Source organism: Amblyomma mixtum, chromosome 10, assembly GCF_055824585.1.
Source record: "Amblyomma mixtum isolate Tamu chromosome 10, ASM5582458v1, whole genome shotgun sequence".
NCBI lineage: Eukaryota > Metazoa > Arthropoda > Arachnida > Ixodida > Ixodidae > Amblyomma > Amblyomma mixtum.
The window spans coordinates 139,834,954-139,852,543 of NC_143021.1; the positions used below are offsets into that span (position 1 = coordinate 139,834,954).

Below are 17,590 nucleotides of genomic sequence, written 5' to 3' on the forward strand. Positions count from 1 at the left end.
GTTCTCTGCGTGTGTGATAGGATAGCGAAAGCGCCCAAAACACAACGACACAAAGAGACGGGCACACAGTGTACAGTGAGTCCGACCAGCATTTATCGCTTCCTCTCGGAACGCACCGGATTAGTGAGAACACATTCCGCCCTAAACGTTATGCGCTCTCTCACTCCTCCACCTATATAAAAATAAAGCAATCACACAATCGGCGAACAAATCAATACAGGAAGTTCAAACCGCAAGGTTCTAAAACAGCGAAAATACTTACAAAGCAGGAGTTGTCCGTGCCGTTGCCGTAGTGACCGAAGAACAACCCTTCATCTGTTTTGCAATAGTAATGACAATCGGAAAGCACAATTTTCTGCGGAAATAAAAAAAATATTTATCATCGTCCTATATCTTTTCCTGCTAGGGCATATTGAGGCAGGTGACGTGGTCAGCTTTCCTTTTGTTGAATGTTTCCGCGTTAAATTTCAATTCTGACAATAGAGGTTTTGTACCCTTCAGAGTTACTTCAAGCACGCTTTATCATGAAAAAAAAAATCGCAGTAGTCAGAGTAATATCCTATTGTCAGCTGCTATTATCTGCCTCTACGACGTAATGCAATTTCGACAGCGCTACAGCACTGGGTGTGCATCGTTAAGTTCATGAGCAGGCGCGCATGGCCAGTAATGCAGACTTGACATGCGCTCTTTAGGTGCATCTGTGCGGTATAATGATAACGCAGAAGTTGATAGTAGGCGTCCGTCTCTTAAGCCATTCCTTTCTCTACGTCTTCGTTTTTGTTAGCAATCAGACATAGCTTCCACCACACTAAACACTCCAAGAAGTATTTTTTATATTATTCTTTAAATAGAGTTGATATTTAAACTTAGAAATTCCCCTACGCGTAAAGAATTAGGATGCTTCATTTATCAATATTTTCTTATAGACATAACTAAACGGACTTTTAAAATTCTTATCTAGAATCTTAAACTGGTTTTAAATTAAAATAATATTGCTTCTACTGAACATGAGTCGCTGTTAGGCTCAGTGTTAATCCAAACTTCCGCAATTACAATAATATCGCTATTATCAAGACAAGAATCCGGCATAATGTGCAATGTAAGATCCTAATGATATCAGCTGAATCTCTAAACTCATGACAAAATTTATTATGCAATCGTTCCAAGAAAATGAAGTTACGTATCACTTACAGCGGAGTTATCCTTGTCTTTGCATCTATGGTACTTCTCAGCAAATATGTGTCGCGCGGCTGCCCCAAGCTCTGAAACTCCTGCAAAATCAAAAGGATGTTAGGATGCAGACCTTTTCTGCTTGTAAATAGTAGAGCGAATGAAACTCACCACACTCGAGCTATATAAAAAAAAACTGACTGAGAGGAAGAGGCACCAAGAAAGCGAAAGAATGCGGTGTTGTAGCGGGGGCCAGAAATACGTATGCCCCCCCCCCCCCCCCTTCCGGCTTCCTCTATCCTCTTGCCCTCGTACCATTCCATATATTTCTTGTTTGCGGTGCCTTTCAGAGACTAAACAATATTCATTCGCAGTATTATATTGCCACTTCACCACAGTATTTATTATCGTTTGGTGTCCCGGAATATAGTGTAATGTTGCTTGAATTCAATAGTATATTCTTTGACATACCAGATTTTAAATCGTTTCATATGTCTCCAAATAGTTAAGAATCCATCATTCTCAGAGCCTAGACAGCTGTAGCACACGAGAATGCATAAATGCTAAGCTAGAAACAGAATGGAGTGGGAGTAACTTTTTAGGGCACCACTCAATCTCTGATCGTAATGTGTTTGCCCAGGGGAAGCAGTCACAAATAGTCGTCCACCCAGGATGAGAACCATCGGAGAAGACTATGAAGCTCCGCTTTAAAGGCATGAAAAGAGAGGTTTAATGGATTATTGCCCCCACATGCAGAATTGGTCATTCCGGACTTTACGTTCATAGATCCCTGGGAGTCCATAAAACACTCCAGGAGCAATGGTGCAGCGGCTAAACGATGCGTCACTGTCCTGCGATGGCCGATGCTGCCACTAGTGAGACCCAGGTTACATTTTTCGAGCAACCTTTCGTCACTAATCAATAATGTAACTACCCCTGCCACGGTGGCCAGTTTGCTGCCGCTACAAGGTCACGTGACCAAATTGGCCCACCTCTGTTGCCTCTTCTGAATTTTTCCGCCCACAACACCGACAAGAACGACGACGACGACAGAGCCGAATCCTCTACAGAACGGCGGCCTTAACGCTTTCGCATTAACAGATCGCGGGCGGCACTAACAACAAGAGGCGAACACAAAAGCCTTTTGGCATTTCAGAACGACCCTAACAAACTGCTCGGATGCCCACGATGTAACTTGTCTTCCGACCTAACATCACATAAATCGCTTGTATGCAAATCACTTGTCCTGACTAAATTTGAGCCGAGCCTGCCTAAGTAACTCCCTCGAGTTCCTTCGGAATAATTCCACTCCATTAATTCTTCACAACTACAAGCAGACTGCTAGTATCTCCACTATAAAGCACACTTGAAGTTTACCGTCACTTGCTTCTCAGTTATTTTTCTAGCCTCTGCCTATTTCAGAAAAAATATGGTTCCATAAAAGCCGCCAGCGCATTGAAGTCACCGCAAGTGTGCTCTATCGATCTGTCCTATCGTTCTACCGCATTGATTACCCTCGGAAACAGAAAATTATTTCTTGCCGTACTGAAGGCTGTTTCCTAAGTTTCATTTCACGCACAGCTCGGGACTGGCATCGCCCTTCCCGACTAATAACCTCCATTTAACACCATTCACTTTTCAATACTACATCTTCTAGCAATGTATAATTAAGATATAAGGCTTTCTGTCCGCGCTAATTCACGCGGATTGTCGCACTAAGTTCACGAAGTGTTCAGATGCATTATCAAAATGTCAGTGGTGCCGGCTATATTCGGAATTCCTCCTGGACATACTGGGAGTGTCGTTTCCTGCCTAGAAAAAGATCGCTTTCGAAACTCAAGATATTAAGTCAGCCGTCGGGAACGCTTATGGTGTGCCCAGCAAGTTGTATGCTTCTGTAACCTTTTTACTTTCTCATGCTCTGGAATGTTTTACTAACGGACACTACAGCTCAGTTTTCCTTGAGAAAAGAGCGTGAGATGAAGAAGAAAATAATAGATGAAGAAAGGATTGATATATATGTTTATATTGTGACGCCCATGAAAAGGCAATACCCATTCTACAAAATGGGTCAGTCTAGCCGTCACTGCAACTCCTGGGCACGCTCAACTGAGAAGGTGGCACCGTGGACAACTTCTTCATTATGACACTGAGAAGCCTCCATGGCAGTCGGCATCCGCTGCGTAAAGCCCCTCAATGATTTAGGGGCTTTACCGCTGCGCCGTGTCGTCTGCCATCTAGTGGACAACCAAAAAGTAAATTCTTGCGTACATCTCGGAGGCTACGCTCTTTGAAGGCCGTCAACGACAGTCTTTCTACCGGGCAGCATGTATGGCCTCCACCCGCCACGCTTTCAGAGTAGGTGCCTGGCGCAGGCGACGGTGGCGATCTTCTGGACAAGGATCTCGCAGGCCAGCGGCGCAACGTGCACGTTGGACGAAATGAGAGAGGCCCGGAGAGGAACGTGTACTTCCAACCGAATCAGGTTCGTGTCTGACTTGTCCATTATCGGCTCGAGGATGTTGCGCAGCATCTCACGGTACGCTACGCCTAGAGGCGTAGTGTCCTTGGCAATGTGTCTGGCGAGCTTGATGTGCGCGGAGTGCAGAGGCACGACGTAGTCGTCTGCCGAGCCCAGAAGCACGATGTTCTTGAAATGTGTCAGGCCTTTGTCCTTGCTGAGGCGGTAGAGGTATGTCTCGCGAATGTCCGGGCTGTCTTCGAGCATCATTTGCCTCAGCGAGTCGGTGTATTCGAATCGCTGGAGGTACAACATACCCATGTTGATCACGAGGGAGGGGTTGAAGACGGTGCCCACGTGCGGTCCGCTCAGCGACAAGAAGGTGTGCATGAAGCGGAGCAGAGGCTGCAGCTGGGCCTTGGTCAGGGCCGCCCGGATGATGAGGTTGCCCAACGAGAAGCCGATGAAGCTGATCCTACCAGGCTTCTTTACGTGCTTCTCGATATGTTCCACGATCTCAGTGGCCAGTCGCCCGCCGAGGGTGTCGAAGTCCTGGAAAGTTTCTTCTTTCTCGTTCGCCTGGGACATGAGGAAGCGAACGTTGGAGCACGGCTGGGCGAGCTCCAGGAAGACGCGGAGGAGACGCAGGTCAGTCGAACAGCCATACATTCCGTGCACTAGCACGATGAGGTGAAGGCCGTCCGACCTGGGCGTCTTCGATTGGGGAAAATTCAAAGCAAGCAGCTCCGAAACGTCTGGCGTCCGCCATGACACGGGTATCTTCAGGGAATCCCACAGCCCTCGTTTTAGGTGCCCGAACTTTTCCGTGTCGTATATCTTGTAGCAGCCCCATTGTGCGTTGTGGTAGAGCTCGGACAGCGCCGGAGGCAGCGAGGTGGCAGACGCTTGCCGGAAGCGGAAGTTGGTGGCCCGCAGCTGTCGGCGGCAGTTGCACGCCTCACTCTCCTCGTGGGTGCTGAGCGCCAGCAGATCCATGCTGCCAGCTCCCAGCGAGTGCGCCGACGCCAGGTCGGCCACGTCATCCTGGAGGACACTGTCGCCCTCTTCGTCCGCTGGCGTAGGAGAGCTCAGCGGGCGGTAGCGCTCCTCGAATATTATGGGCGTGTTCTTGTGGTTTCCATCCAGCCGCCAGCACTCGACCTCGAGCCTGGGGAACTTCTTGAAGTAGTTCGAGCCCCGGATCTTGCGTGCCAGCTGCCGGTACATGTCTTCTCCGACCACGGTGTCGTAGTAGAGGGCGCCAGCGTCCTTGCTGAGGATGACGTAGCCTTCGCAGTGCCTGGCGATGCGCGCCCGCTGCAGTGACTCATAGAGCACGAAGCGCAACTCCTGGTTTCCCACCACGGCATCCAGGTACCGCTCCCACAGCGTCACCAGGACGACACTGAGCTCCTTGGTCTCTACGTCCTGAAAACGCACCACCTCCGGCCCATCCAGCGTACTGTAGTTGCTGACACGGGAACTGGCCCTTTCTGAGCCAGCGTCATTTTCGATGTCCTCTTCTCCGCTTTCGCGGGTGACCACGAGAGGGCGCTGGTGTTCCTCGAGGATCTTGCGCAGGTGGCCGGCGGTCTGCGTCAGCAGTGAGTTGAGCTCCTGCTGCACAGCCTTGTCGATGGGCGCCGAGTAGCAGCACGAACTCTGGCCATCACATATACAGAGTTGGCCCATCAGATGGCTTACTGAGGCGATCTTCATGTTCCTGTTGCTAGGAATGCATATTGTGGTGAGGGACGCGTGCACGGTCATGGTGAGCACGCTCAAGTTGCTCGCTTCGAACACCACAGGGTAGTAGTGGTGAAGACCGCGGGCGGGGTCAAAGGTCAGCGTCAGCACGCGCGCCGTCACGGCCGTGAAGGGCGGAGGCGGCTTGGTCAACGAAGACCGGCCGTTATCGTCTTCCGTCTTGGAGCACCAGATTTCCAGGCGAAGTTTGTAGGTGGCGTCCATGAGCCGCGCCCGAACGTCCTCCTTGAGGAAAAGATGCACCTCGAAGCGCACCGCCTCGTTCAGCTCGGTCTGGATGTAGTCGCAGGTCCGGGTAACGAAGAACGTGCTGGTCACGTAAGTGCCGTTAGGCGTCTTTATTGGACCTTGGAGCACTTGGGAGTAATACCTAGGATCCCCTTGCATCGATACTCGAACCTGGTAGAGGCCTTGGGCGTCGAGGTAGAAGTTGTAGAACGTGTACATGTCGACGACGAAGTCGACCACCACCTCGTGCTTCATGGTACTGTCTTTTCTGTTGTCGACAAAAGATTTTAGTCAAAAATCCGCTAGACGTGAGCGCCAGCGCACGGCGCTGGTTCAGTCTAGCAATCTTCGTCTTCTCCGCGTGCTGTGGGATGGCGCGTGATGGTTGAAGGCGTGCTTCGATTTCTTTTTCCTTTGCTGAGACAGCAAATATAGATTGGTTTATGGGGTTTGACTTCCCCCAAGCCGATGCCAGTACGGGGTTATTCGCAACTCTGGTTATGGGTGTGGAATGTTTGCTTTTTGCAGAGAGTTGGAGTAGCGAACTCATGAGGTGTGAGAGTGGGGACAGGGGTATTGCGCCCAGAACATATTGTTACGCCCAGTGGTTTATTAAGACTGGGACGGAGGAACGAAAAACCAGCTGGGTCCGCTTGCCGAGCACGAGACGCCACTAACTTTGTTCTCCTCATCTTCGGCTTATCCAGCAGCGCCGACCACGCAGAATGGGTATTGCCTTTTCATGGGCGTCACAATATTATTATAGATTATTATAGATTATATTATTATAGATATAATAAAGCGCATTCTGCACGAAGCGCAGTAATTTGGGAATAAATTTTGTTGGCATCATTATAGAATTGGAAATTTATTTCCTGTATTTACCACGTCACTAAAATCAAGATGAAAGGTTCAAAACACTGAACCATTGGAGGACATCTTAGCATATTAACACACTAGGAGACATCGAAACTGACGTATATGCGGCGATATCAAAGCAATCATTAAATATTGTTTTCCCTGCAATATTGAACCACTTACTGAAAAACATTTCTTTTTTGCGAAAAAAATTTCATCCAGTGTTCTTCAGGTCGCATTATTCCTACCAATGTTAGATTTGAGAAAAATAATGCGGTTTCTTAATTTTAGCAAAAGTTTATCGCGTATCCAGGATAAACCACATGCATTTAGGGACACTTTTTGTGAAAACATAAAACTGCAATGAAACATGCATAACTGAGCAAGAATGGTAATATAAAATAACAAAATGCCAGCTTGTTGAAGAAAACGTTTTTCCAGACATCCATCCATACCAACTCCATAAATTCAATGAAGGTAATACCTGCGGTACAAAACACCGCTCTCATTTTTCTCCTATGTGGTCTCAGTGCATCACGTAGAAGGCGTGTCTTGTCACGTAGAAGGCGTGGCGTGTCTTGAAATACAGTACCATTATTCGTAAAAGTAAAAGCGTATCACACGAGTATTTAAGCGCGGCATACAAAGAATTCGCTTCAATCGGCACCAGGGTACACGGTGTTTTTATGTTAGCGGGTTCAAAAGCCAGCAGGGCCATCGAGAGTTCCATGCGGTTCGGTTACGTTGATGGCTGCTCATAATTAGTAGTTGGAGATTGCATTCTTTCATGAAACATTTCTGCTCAACACTCTTTCGGAATAAGCTGGTATGAATGGTTTCTATTCTTACCGCACTGATCATTTCGCGCGGAAATCTGCCTTCGATTGTCTTTGTCTTTGTCGTACATTCTTCATGCATGTTCCTTCACAGTTTTAGGCACATCAAACTTCTTTTGGATCTCTTTGCGTGCTCATTCGCATTTGCTGGGCGGATTTCCGTGCTTTAGTACGCTTGCACTTTAAATACAGCTTCATTATTGCTTTTTATTCTTACTTTAAAATTAATATTTATATTCGTGGCGCTTGTTTCGCGCGCTTTTTTCTGCCTCCAACCAAAAAGAGGTCGTCGTCATTGTTGTCCCCACTAAATATACGTGCGCCCAAAACCACCTTCCGAGGGAATGTCTCGGGCCCCTTCAAGAATGTGCTTAAGTAGGAGTAGGAACTAAAAGGCCCTGTATTCTTCTGAACACGAAAAATATGAAAAATCGTTGGACTGCAGGAACTTTATTTTGCCACATTTTTTTAATATTTAAAAGCGATAGAGGGATAAAATCACCTTTAACTGCAAGTTCTATAATATGCCATAGGCATGTAAATACTCCCCTAACAACGCTGTCTAAATGATTTTCGCGCCACGATTCTGTAGCAAAACAACAAAACTCTGTTTGATGAATTAATTTTTTAAACGTCTACCTCAATCAATCAATCTTTATTTTGCATTTTAGGAGTCTACCTGGATTTTTTCTACCTATGAAATTCCGTCAAGAAAAACGCAAAATTACCTCAATGTAGATTTGAAAACACCACTACTAAAAAAACTCTTCCGAAGTTCTCATCACTGCGGCCATGAATTTTAGAGAGCGCTCACTGTGAGACTAAATAAGTATACTTGGATTTCTTACTGTCTACGGTATCCAGGGACGGTGAAAATGCAACATATCATCTAATATACGCTATGCGGTAAGTGGTTAAGAATATGTCGCTTTCGTGATATTGGGCCCCGCGGTGGCTCAGTAGTTAACGTGTTCGGCTGCTGACCCGAAAGACTCTGGTTCGATCCCGGCCGCGTGGGTCGAATTTTGATGTAGGCGAAATTCTAGAGTCCCGTGTGCTGTGCGATGTCAGTGCACGTTAAAGAACTCCAGGTGGTCGAAATTTCTATGACCCTTCACGGCGTCCCTGATAACCTTAGTTGCTTTCGAAAGTTAAACCCCATTAACCTAACCTAACCTATCTTTCGGTATATTTTGGTTCGTACTGCGTGGATGTAAAGTACTCCAGAAGTAGTTGGTTCAAGTGGCGAAACATAATTCGCAGCTCAGTGCGATAAATCAACATTTCCATTAAAGTGGCTACAAGCACTCCGATTATTAAGAAAATAGACAGCTAAGAAAGCTTGAATAAAATGGACATTGAATGCTTCAAGCACAGCACATAGTCAGTATTTTATTTTGTGGTATGGTTCGTAGGTACTTTTGATTTCGCATCATAAATGTATAGTTGATTTAGCTCTCACATGGTTCCTTCTGCTTTCTAATCATTTATCTTTCAGCGATAAAATCTTTGCATCAATATTTGCTAGTTATCAACACCACAATTAATGAAATGAAAAAAAAAATCTTTCTGCTCCATGATTTCAGCGATTGCTCTTTTTAAAGAATATTTGAAGAAAAGGCTCGAATTTTTACCAACCTAAGTCTTCGTATCTGATGCATGTGCCAGCTTTGCAGATTCCCGGGCTTCCAATGGGCCTTCCTCTTTCATTTGTTTGCTAAAAAAAGCACAAGACAAACGGTAAGCAATGACGCCTCCAGCATACTCCATAGTCCTTGTAAACGTGAAGAATTCTTAGAGGGTTTCGTTATGCCCAAGAAAAAGGGTCATCAGTTCATAGAACGGTTGTCGTGCATTCTGTTTGGTAATGTGGAGTGAAGTGCGAATGAAACGTGCTTAGCTAACATGAGGAACGCGTCGACAGCAGTCCTTGGAGTGTGCCGCAGAGTGTTGCCTGTGTGCCCAATGTTCTGGCACTGACCGATGTCGTCTCCGGTCGGTTATTTTCAAGAATCTCAAGTAAAGATGTATAAAAAACAGTACAGTAGACAAAAAAACATGAAAGCACGTCATCACCCCTTAAAACGTCCTTCATTCCGCTGATAATAGAGGGCGATGAAGTCCATACTGTACCTGATACAGAAAAATTAGACCAGGACGTCCAACAAGCCAGAGGTTGTGGGGAGCCGTAAGAAGCCTCAAAATACAGTTCCGAAAATTCTGCGTATTTTCAGTCGCATTACGACAGAGTACTTTTCCACGAAGCAGTAAGATGCCATCCGCTTAGATCAATCCATGGCTTGTCGACTATGATAGATACTTCCCAATGGATCCCGCAAAAATAGATCAACTCGAGTTAGCGATAACGCTGCGCACAGCATACAAACGAGCGCTAAGCCTACCACCGAACTAATACAATGGTTGGACTCAGAAAAAGAAATAAAAGGAAAGTGTCGGGACCCAAACTGTCAGACGCGCTGACTGGACGCATTGTTAGTTCAACACGGTCGGAGAGAGATTTAATCAACCTTCGCAAAATTCTTTAACGTGCCCTTGCCTTCCCCATCACTACTTCAAACAGCCGGCTTATGGCCCTTGGAGTGGTGACTACTTTCCGGGAGCTCCGGGAGGCGCACCTTACAAACCAGTACACGCGCTTGTCGCTAACGGAGTCGGGTCGCCACCTTCTTGCTCGACTCCATATCCAACACACCCCTCCAATGGAAGACAGATTTCGCATCCCAGAACTGTGGAGACGTGCCATCCACGTGCGGCCTCTTCCAGCAAACATGTCACATGAAGACCATAATGGTCGGCCCCTGGCACGAGCGGAAGCGCTAGTCCGACATTATGGCAACAAAACAGGTGTATACTATGTGGATGCCTCCGGCCCTCACCACGGGGGATGGTACACGGCCGCGGTAGTTCACAACAGCAAACAGTTAACGGCCTCACTTTCAGAGCTCGCAGTGCAACACAAGCAGAAGAGGTTGCGATTGCTCTCGCGGCCTCACATTCCGATTGAAAATACATAATCACCGACTCGCGAGGGGCCTGTCGGAACGTCGAACAATGCTACACTTCCTTCCTAGCCTATCGAATCTACAAACATTGCATACGGGATACGGACCCCGCACACCGTAACCTTATATGGGCCCCTGCTCATCAGGGGTTGGCAGGAAACGAGGCAGCATACGCAGCCGCCCGCGCGCTCTCTCACCGGTCTGTTTTCTCCTCCCCACCCGATCAGGAACCTGATTTTAATCCGGTCTATACGTTCAGAGATATTACAACCTACTACCAAGATAGCCATCGTCTTTACCCTAGCGCATGTAAAGGCCTCAAGAAGGCGGACGAGCGGCTCCTTCTACGCCTCTTCACCAATACATTGCTGTGCCCGGCAGCGCTAAAACATTTCGACCCCTCCTTTAGCAGCAACTGCCCGCACTGTTGTGCGGTGTCTTCGAACACCTATCACATGGTGTGGCCCTGCCCCTCAACCCGGCCATTCCCCCCATCCCCAAACCAACCAGGGAGGACTGGGAGGCGACCCTGTTCGGCTGCCACGACTTACAGGCCCAACAAGCCTTAGTCTGGCGCGCCCGGGCGGCGGCCACCGCCACTGGGGTCTCAAACTAGGACCTCCACCTAGTGTTTGTAAGGATCGGTCTCTTACAGGCTGAACCAAACATACCTCCGGTCCCTTCTGAATAAATGTTTTCCCCACCAGCCCACCCAACCATACAGCTCAAGAGTTTAAACCCAAAGCACCATAGGAAGTTGTGGTCTGCCTAGACGGGGCTATTCAGGGAACAGTGGCGAACGCTGTAAAGCAGTCACCGTGAAGTCCGACCTCAGTACAAGAATCAGTGTCACACCGATCACACGAAAAGTGCACGCCGAGCGCCATACAGAGATACGGCACGCAGCAGCAGAATTCCTTGAAGCAAAATACGGAAACCTCATGACGACAAATACACAGACGCGGAGCAATATGCTTCCCAATCTGCAATGGTCGCCTGTGTCGACGATCACACCCTGCAGATGGTGTCAGCCGCCGCCATAGAAACCTACAGAAGCGCAGAAGCAGACGAAGACGGCCATAGCTCTTGCAGTCACCTCTATTTGTGTGAAAGACAAAATCCGTGTCATATTTCATTATACTTATAAAGCGTCATTTCAAAATTGCGCAGTTAGCTACATATCAAAAAATGCCAACCGTATCTTAACAACGAGAAAGCGTCTTCTTGAAACGGTACTGACCGGGGCACCAGTCCACGAATCTAAGCTTTAATCGTTGGTATACGCCGTATCCGGAAGCCTTACTAACCAGGCCCGAAGCCGGTTCCTCGACAGTACTGTGAGATCCTCACTTACAGCAGGCTAAATCAGCTAATTCTCCCCAGCACATAAGCAACTAACGCGGGAAGCAGCTATAGACAGACATACCCACACCTAAGCCTGTTGCACCACATACGGCCTACATAATGCCCCAAACACGCTGCCACTTAGCGGGAAGCACGCACCACTCTATCACACTTCCTGTGCTAGCTAAAGCGTGCGAGTGGCCCAGATATCCTAAACCCAAATCCTGGGCAGTGAGAGGCCTTCTTGTCGAGCTGAATCAAGAGGAGCAAATACTGCTTGTTAAGAGGGCGCAGCAAACAGCTAAGGCAGCAGGAGCCCTGGAGTAAGGGTCCCTCCGACTTTGTGGAGCGCAATGACGTATTTCCATTTCCGTCAACGATACAGCGCACCAACTCGTAGTCTTGTCTGCTGTCTGGTCTGACATCTTTTTAAACGGCGACTTTTGCTCTAAAGCCGCTCATAATGAAACCTGTATACAAGATAACGCACACCGCGGCGGGAAATAGTAAATTATTTGCTGGCAGCGGTAAGTACTTCTTCAAATAAGAAAAAAAGACGCGGAAAATTGTTTTTTATTGAGTGACTAAAACAGCGATTTTCGAGCGGATCTCAGAATGCCATCTGAAAGGCAACATAGCCTCAGTGGAAAATGAGAAAACGGTTTGTGGGCTGTGAATACTAAAAAACAAACAAACATTAAAGTTGTTCAAGTAAAATAGGAGTCGAACTGCAATCTTCCGCGTTCTAAAGATGTGCTATATAACCCTTTGCGCCACAACTTTTTTCGTTTTCTTTGTTGCATGGAAAAAATGCCGAAATTGAAAATCTGAATGCGCTCATGCCACAAAACACTAGGAAGCATAATGCGAGCCCGTCATACTACCGCAAAGTCCCCACCTTCCCAAACATCGCATTAACACTGCAGGGCCCCTTTGTTTTTGTGGCGCTATTTTGTGTTAGTTAATTTTGCACTTACCTCCTCTCAAAAATATTTTATATTCCACTTGTTGGGGCAGCTGAGTGGTGTGCTGTATCGTTGACGGTTCGGAAACGCGCAACGCAATGCGTTAATACTGCGTTATCATTAGAGGGATCTATGCTAGCGCATTGGTCGACCGCCGTCACACGTTGCTGCGGGCACGCGTGACTGGTGACGCAAAGCCAACCTGGTGACCTCATCAGAACCTCCCACCGGATTGTCAGCAAACTGACCACCGAGGTGGGCGGCAGTTAAATCGATCACCGGCCGCGAGAGGATGCTCTAAGAGAGCAATCTAGGCCGCACAAGCCCTACTGGCTGCCGTGTTTGAAACAGCCACCTGTCGGGACAGTCGAGCATCACTTAATCGCTGAATCAGTGCGGCACTACACGAGAATTGGTAACAGGGCTCTGAGCGGTCTAGGAATGTTAAGTACAGAATGATCAATTCCGCATATGTGTGCTAGGTACAACAGAGGCAGCAGCTGAAGAAACTGCGGACCCTGTCAAATGATCTAACCAAAATCGCCGACGCTCGAAGCATTCTTAGAAGCCTCAAATTATTGTGCTGTGTGGCCTATTTTCTGATCAAATCGGGTTAAACGTCATGGCTCCGCCTTTATTTTTATTCAACTGATCTCTGAGAGTAGGAGGAATAAATCGAAGTGATGAGTGCCTTTCACCCAGTTGCGTAGCATCTTGTCACTCTGTGATCGGTGAAGTAAACGTAGTAATACGCGGAGCTATCTGCGAAAGCACGATTCCAACGTTTTTTTTTCCCCGTGGGCCTAATTTTCGCCGATGTTGTCTGCGGCTAAAATTATACATTCACAGCAAACTAAAAAAAAGCAGTAAAAATGAAACCGAAGCCGCCACGCGACTGGCTGGAAGGCACTCCACGCGTTGATTGAGTCCTTTTACATCCAGAGGCCAGCTAAAAAAGAAACGGCGCAAGCCGCGATGTTTAATCAAATTTAATAGGGAAATCGGACTCAAAGGAGAATAATTCGAAGCATCTGAGAATGTTCGCAGTGTGTAGATTGCGTTCCTGTGGTAAAAATACAACCTCAGAATCCTCTTTATTGCACCTTTAAGACACCTCCAATTTTTTTTTTCACTACGCATAGTCACCAACTTGCCCAGACTTCTGCTTTGGTGAACAGTATTACGTGCTGCGTTCATACCCCGGCGAGGGAACGTATATCTAAAGCGAGAGTTTTTTTTATTTACGCAGTCGAGGTCTAACTGCTCGTGGAACCTTCGCTGTCATTAATTAGGACACGCTTAGTGGGGCGCCACCAAAAACTTCATTTTCATTGCACTTAGAGGGGGGGGGGGGGGGGAGGGGGGGCAAGTACGCCAAACATGCAGCGACTCGAATCAAAGCCTTCCTGACTGAACACAGGTAGGCCATTAAATCAAATCACGGCCGCGGGAGCCGTGCTTCAGTTCTACCGAAGGGCATAAGGCGGCCGTCTGTTCTGGATTAAAGAAGCCCGGGAGATCTGAATTACTATGAAACCCTCCATTACGGCAGCACTCTCTCAACCTAATTTCACTCCCTTATTCATCTCTCGTCCTAAGACGCAAATTAGGCTTTCTCGAAGACATGAGACAGTTAGAGGGTCTTTTATTTCTACCATACCAGTTCTGCGCGCAGCACAGGACAGGCGGCTATCGAGGGTGAGGTAGTTATAGTGACTTTTAATTCTTTCCTTAAAGTGACCTTAAAACAATCAAATTTCTGCTAGGTGTTCATTGTTTTTAACTCCCGTTGTAGGGAATTTCAGATGGTCATCGTCGGAGACTGCGGCGAAAAATACCCTTAAGATCAGGCCTAACCTGTCTGAAAATTTCCGAACTTTTAAGTCACAAACGGAAAGATCATAAAAGGAACCCAGAAGTAACGTTCGCTGTGAGCGGGACTCGAATTTGTGGCGGTTCGAGACAGCACCTCTAATTTCCGGTGCCATAGACATCTGTGCCATTGCCGTGTGTTTTGTCTCCATTGCCAAATCGGCCACAGGTAATTTCACCTTGTATTTATTACACGCGTTCATGTACATGAAAGCGCTATTATATACAAATGCATAAAGCAGAGAGCTAGTGGATGCGGTTCTATACGTTTACAGAACAAAACGCTTGCACAAATAGAAAGCTAGGAACGAAAGACGAGTTATCAACAATGGCAACTACTCGATTGTTGACATCCCTCTCAAATGTGTTAGATAATGACAAAACGGGAGGGGGAGCGAGTACGAACACTCGACGCACACACAAAATTGCTGAGAATAAACAACAGCTCTATTACAGTTACAGCTCAATTCTTGTTCGCGCACTGCAATAGGGTTCGCAATGTCCCACGCATATCCGCTCAGTATGCTCGCTCACTTTTCTGTTCACAGTGAGCGCTCACTGCATTGCATGAACTTAGGAACTTTCTTGCTTACTGCGCTGCATTCTAAGATTTCCGAGCCATGAGTTTAAAAAAACAGGCTGAAGCACGGCCACTGTACCAATCGAGTGGTTGGAACGCGCCACATCAGTTTGGTCACACGTACAATTCTGAACGAAAAATTCTGCAGTGCTTCGCATGGCAAGCGCATTTTCTTGACTTGTATCCCTCTTTTCGGGACGTGTTTTTTCGGTCGTTGCCGATATAAGCTTCTATTTTAAACGCAATAGATTAAACGCTGATGTTGGCGCCAATTCCGTGAACCTCGTCTCCATTTTCTGTCTTCTGTGTTAGCGCTGTTTGTCATCAATTTAAAACCGAAGTCTACATGTAGAACCAGGCGTATATCGTTTGTCGCCCGAAAATATCACGACCATATAAACACCACCGTATTTTATGAAGGCATTGAATGCGAGCTCAAGTGCAGTGCAGTACCTAGAGTAATAAACAATTCTTTTATGCAAAAAAAACATGATGCACACTTTTGCTGGACTAAAAATTGAAAGGTTGCGCGGCGTGACAGCCTGAGCGTAACTCTTAGCAGCCGAAGCCCACTCCATGAAGCATTGTCCGCACGACTTCAAGACATGAAGCGGAAAACCAAGATAAATAAAAGGCATACATTGATATTAGGTTCCAGCATAAAAGTGTGGTGCTAAGCCTCAGAAACCCAAGCACAAGGCCGCAACCTCAAATGCAGTGCGTGTCACTTGACAATGTCTACCGCTATGCTGCCAATCGTCGTATTCCTTATCCTTCATTTGCTGTGCGCATCAAAATGCTGGGAGCAACTAGTTCTCCTGCCGTAGTTGAGCTCTTGAGTCGATTCATTGAGTTTTTCTTTATTATGTAGAGGGAAAGCTGGTGCCTCCATCTGTGCAAGTTTCTTAAATGCCTTTTTGACCGAAATTTTGCAAACCGTAAAAATGTTTTTTAATTCATCCTCCGGTTTATGATGGCCACAAAACATTAGGTTTCACTTTCAAGCAGTTAAGATGCCAACCGCATTCAGAAATCACTTTTAAATGCCGAAACTGAAAAAACGGTCGCCAGTACCGCCCGCCGGAAGTGACGCATGTTTCAGACGGGTTTTCGGGCATTTTCGGAGCGTCTGCTCGATGCGACTCGGGCCAAGCGCTGGTACCGGTAGCGTGTGCTCGATAAATACAGGTCGCTCAATAAATGCAGGTCATAGATAAAAAACATTAAATCACATAACACGCATCTCAAATCGGATAAAACGCCCTAGAAAAAGTTTTAAACCTGTTTCTTTTACTGTTGTAGACTAGAAAACTCGTCGCGCAGCCTCAGTGAAGATGATCGCGCTGGGATGTTTGTCTGGCAGTAGTCGATTACAGCTTGCGCAAAGTTCGGACGTCGTTAAGGAAGGAGGCATATTCAAAAGTAGAAAGAGAGCTTGTATTACGAAGTCGGTGTTTCTGAGCGGGCACGCGCACTAGCACCACATGTGGGCTGTGCTATGCGTGGACTATAGTAATTGTCTTTATAAAAAAAAATGGCCTGCCTTCTCATTTTTCTCCCCCGCTGAAAGGTATTCCTGCCTCTGCATAGGAATTTGGAACAGGTGCAACGAACGCAGAAGTAAATAAATGAAGAAAAACAGCTGGTTGTAAAAAAAGGAGATAATTAAGTGCATTGTAAAGCGAAAGAATGTTACAAGAAGCAAAAGTTTTGTTATAAAATAGATATATATTTTTCTCTTCGAAGACCGTGGCATGAATGCAGTGTCGATGGTGGACTGTTTAATTTTATCGCGCCTCGCCCGAGCAAGCCACTGCGCTTTGCAAAATACTTACCGATTACGAATGAACAAAGACATGCGGTGCGTTCATTACTGTCTTTACCCACTTAACGCACATGTAATGCAGGGACGAAAAAGTTTATCTAATCTTTTCAACCAGATAGCTGGACAGAACGACGTAGTTGCCAGACCCTAGTCGACCGTACTGTCGACTGGGGGCTGTCTGGGGTGATTTTGGGGGCAAATCGCGCGGTGTATTTACTGAGAAATAATGGCGAACTTATAATCAAAAACACATGCTGTCGGCGTTTGATAATGCTATCATTCAAATAGCTTATACGTTCAGGTCTCTGAGGTCGTGGAAACACGCCGAATGGTAATGGTGAAGCTTCCTGTGTTTGACCTCAATTATGAACAGCGTGAGGCAGTAAGAAATTCGACGTTTTAGTAACGCACGTGTGGCCTTCCAGGATTCTCAGCCAGGTCCTACGAGTCTCCGCAGCAGCAGATTGCACCCGCTATAAACGCGTGCATGTTGACTCCCTTTCAAACGAAGCAGACCTCTCCTTAGACCTCTGCCTAGTGCAAGCAACTTGACGCCAAAAGGGCGTGTTTCGTTGAGCAAAGCCGCGCACTTTACCTCCTGAACCGGCTAAGCTAGCTTGTGACCAGCGCTCCCCCGTCGTCTTTATTCTCCCGATCATAG

The 17,590-nt window shown here is 46.9% G+C and overlaps 2 protein-coding genes across 2 annotated transcripts in view; both read right to left on the reverse strand.

Annotated features, from left to right (window-relative positions):
* LOC149327104 (uncharacterized) overlaps window positions 1-17,590 on the reverse strand; it is a 52,300-nt gene that overhangs the window by 26,206 nt on the left and 8,504 nt on the right. The window contains exons 4-6 of the mRNA XM_089564786.1: window positions 8,959-9,037; window positions 1,192-1,271; window positions 263-315 (exon numbers count right to left, since the gene is read on the reverse strand). Of these exons, the coding sequence (XP_089420912.1) occupies window positions 263-315; window positions 1,192-1,271; window positions 8,959-9,037 (212 nt within the window). The remainder of the gene's footprint in view (window positions 1-262; window positions 316-1,191; window positions 1,272-8,958; window positions 9,038-17,590) is intronic.
* Window positions 3,524-5,881, reverse strand: LOC149327106 (uncharacterized). Its single transcript, XM_089563432.1, has one exon. It carries the CDS (start codon window positions 5,879-5,881, stop codon window positions 3,524-3,526), a length of 2,358 nt encoding a protein of 785 aa, XP_089419558.1.

Coding starts and splice junctions, on each gene's coding strand:
- LOC149327106 (XM_089563432.1), bottom strand. CDS start 5,881: ATGAAGCACGAGGTGGTGGTCGACTTCGTCGTCGACATGTACACGTTC.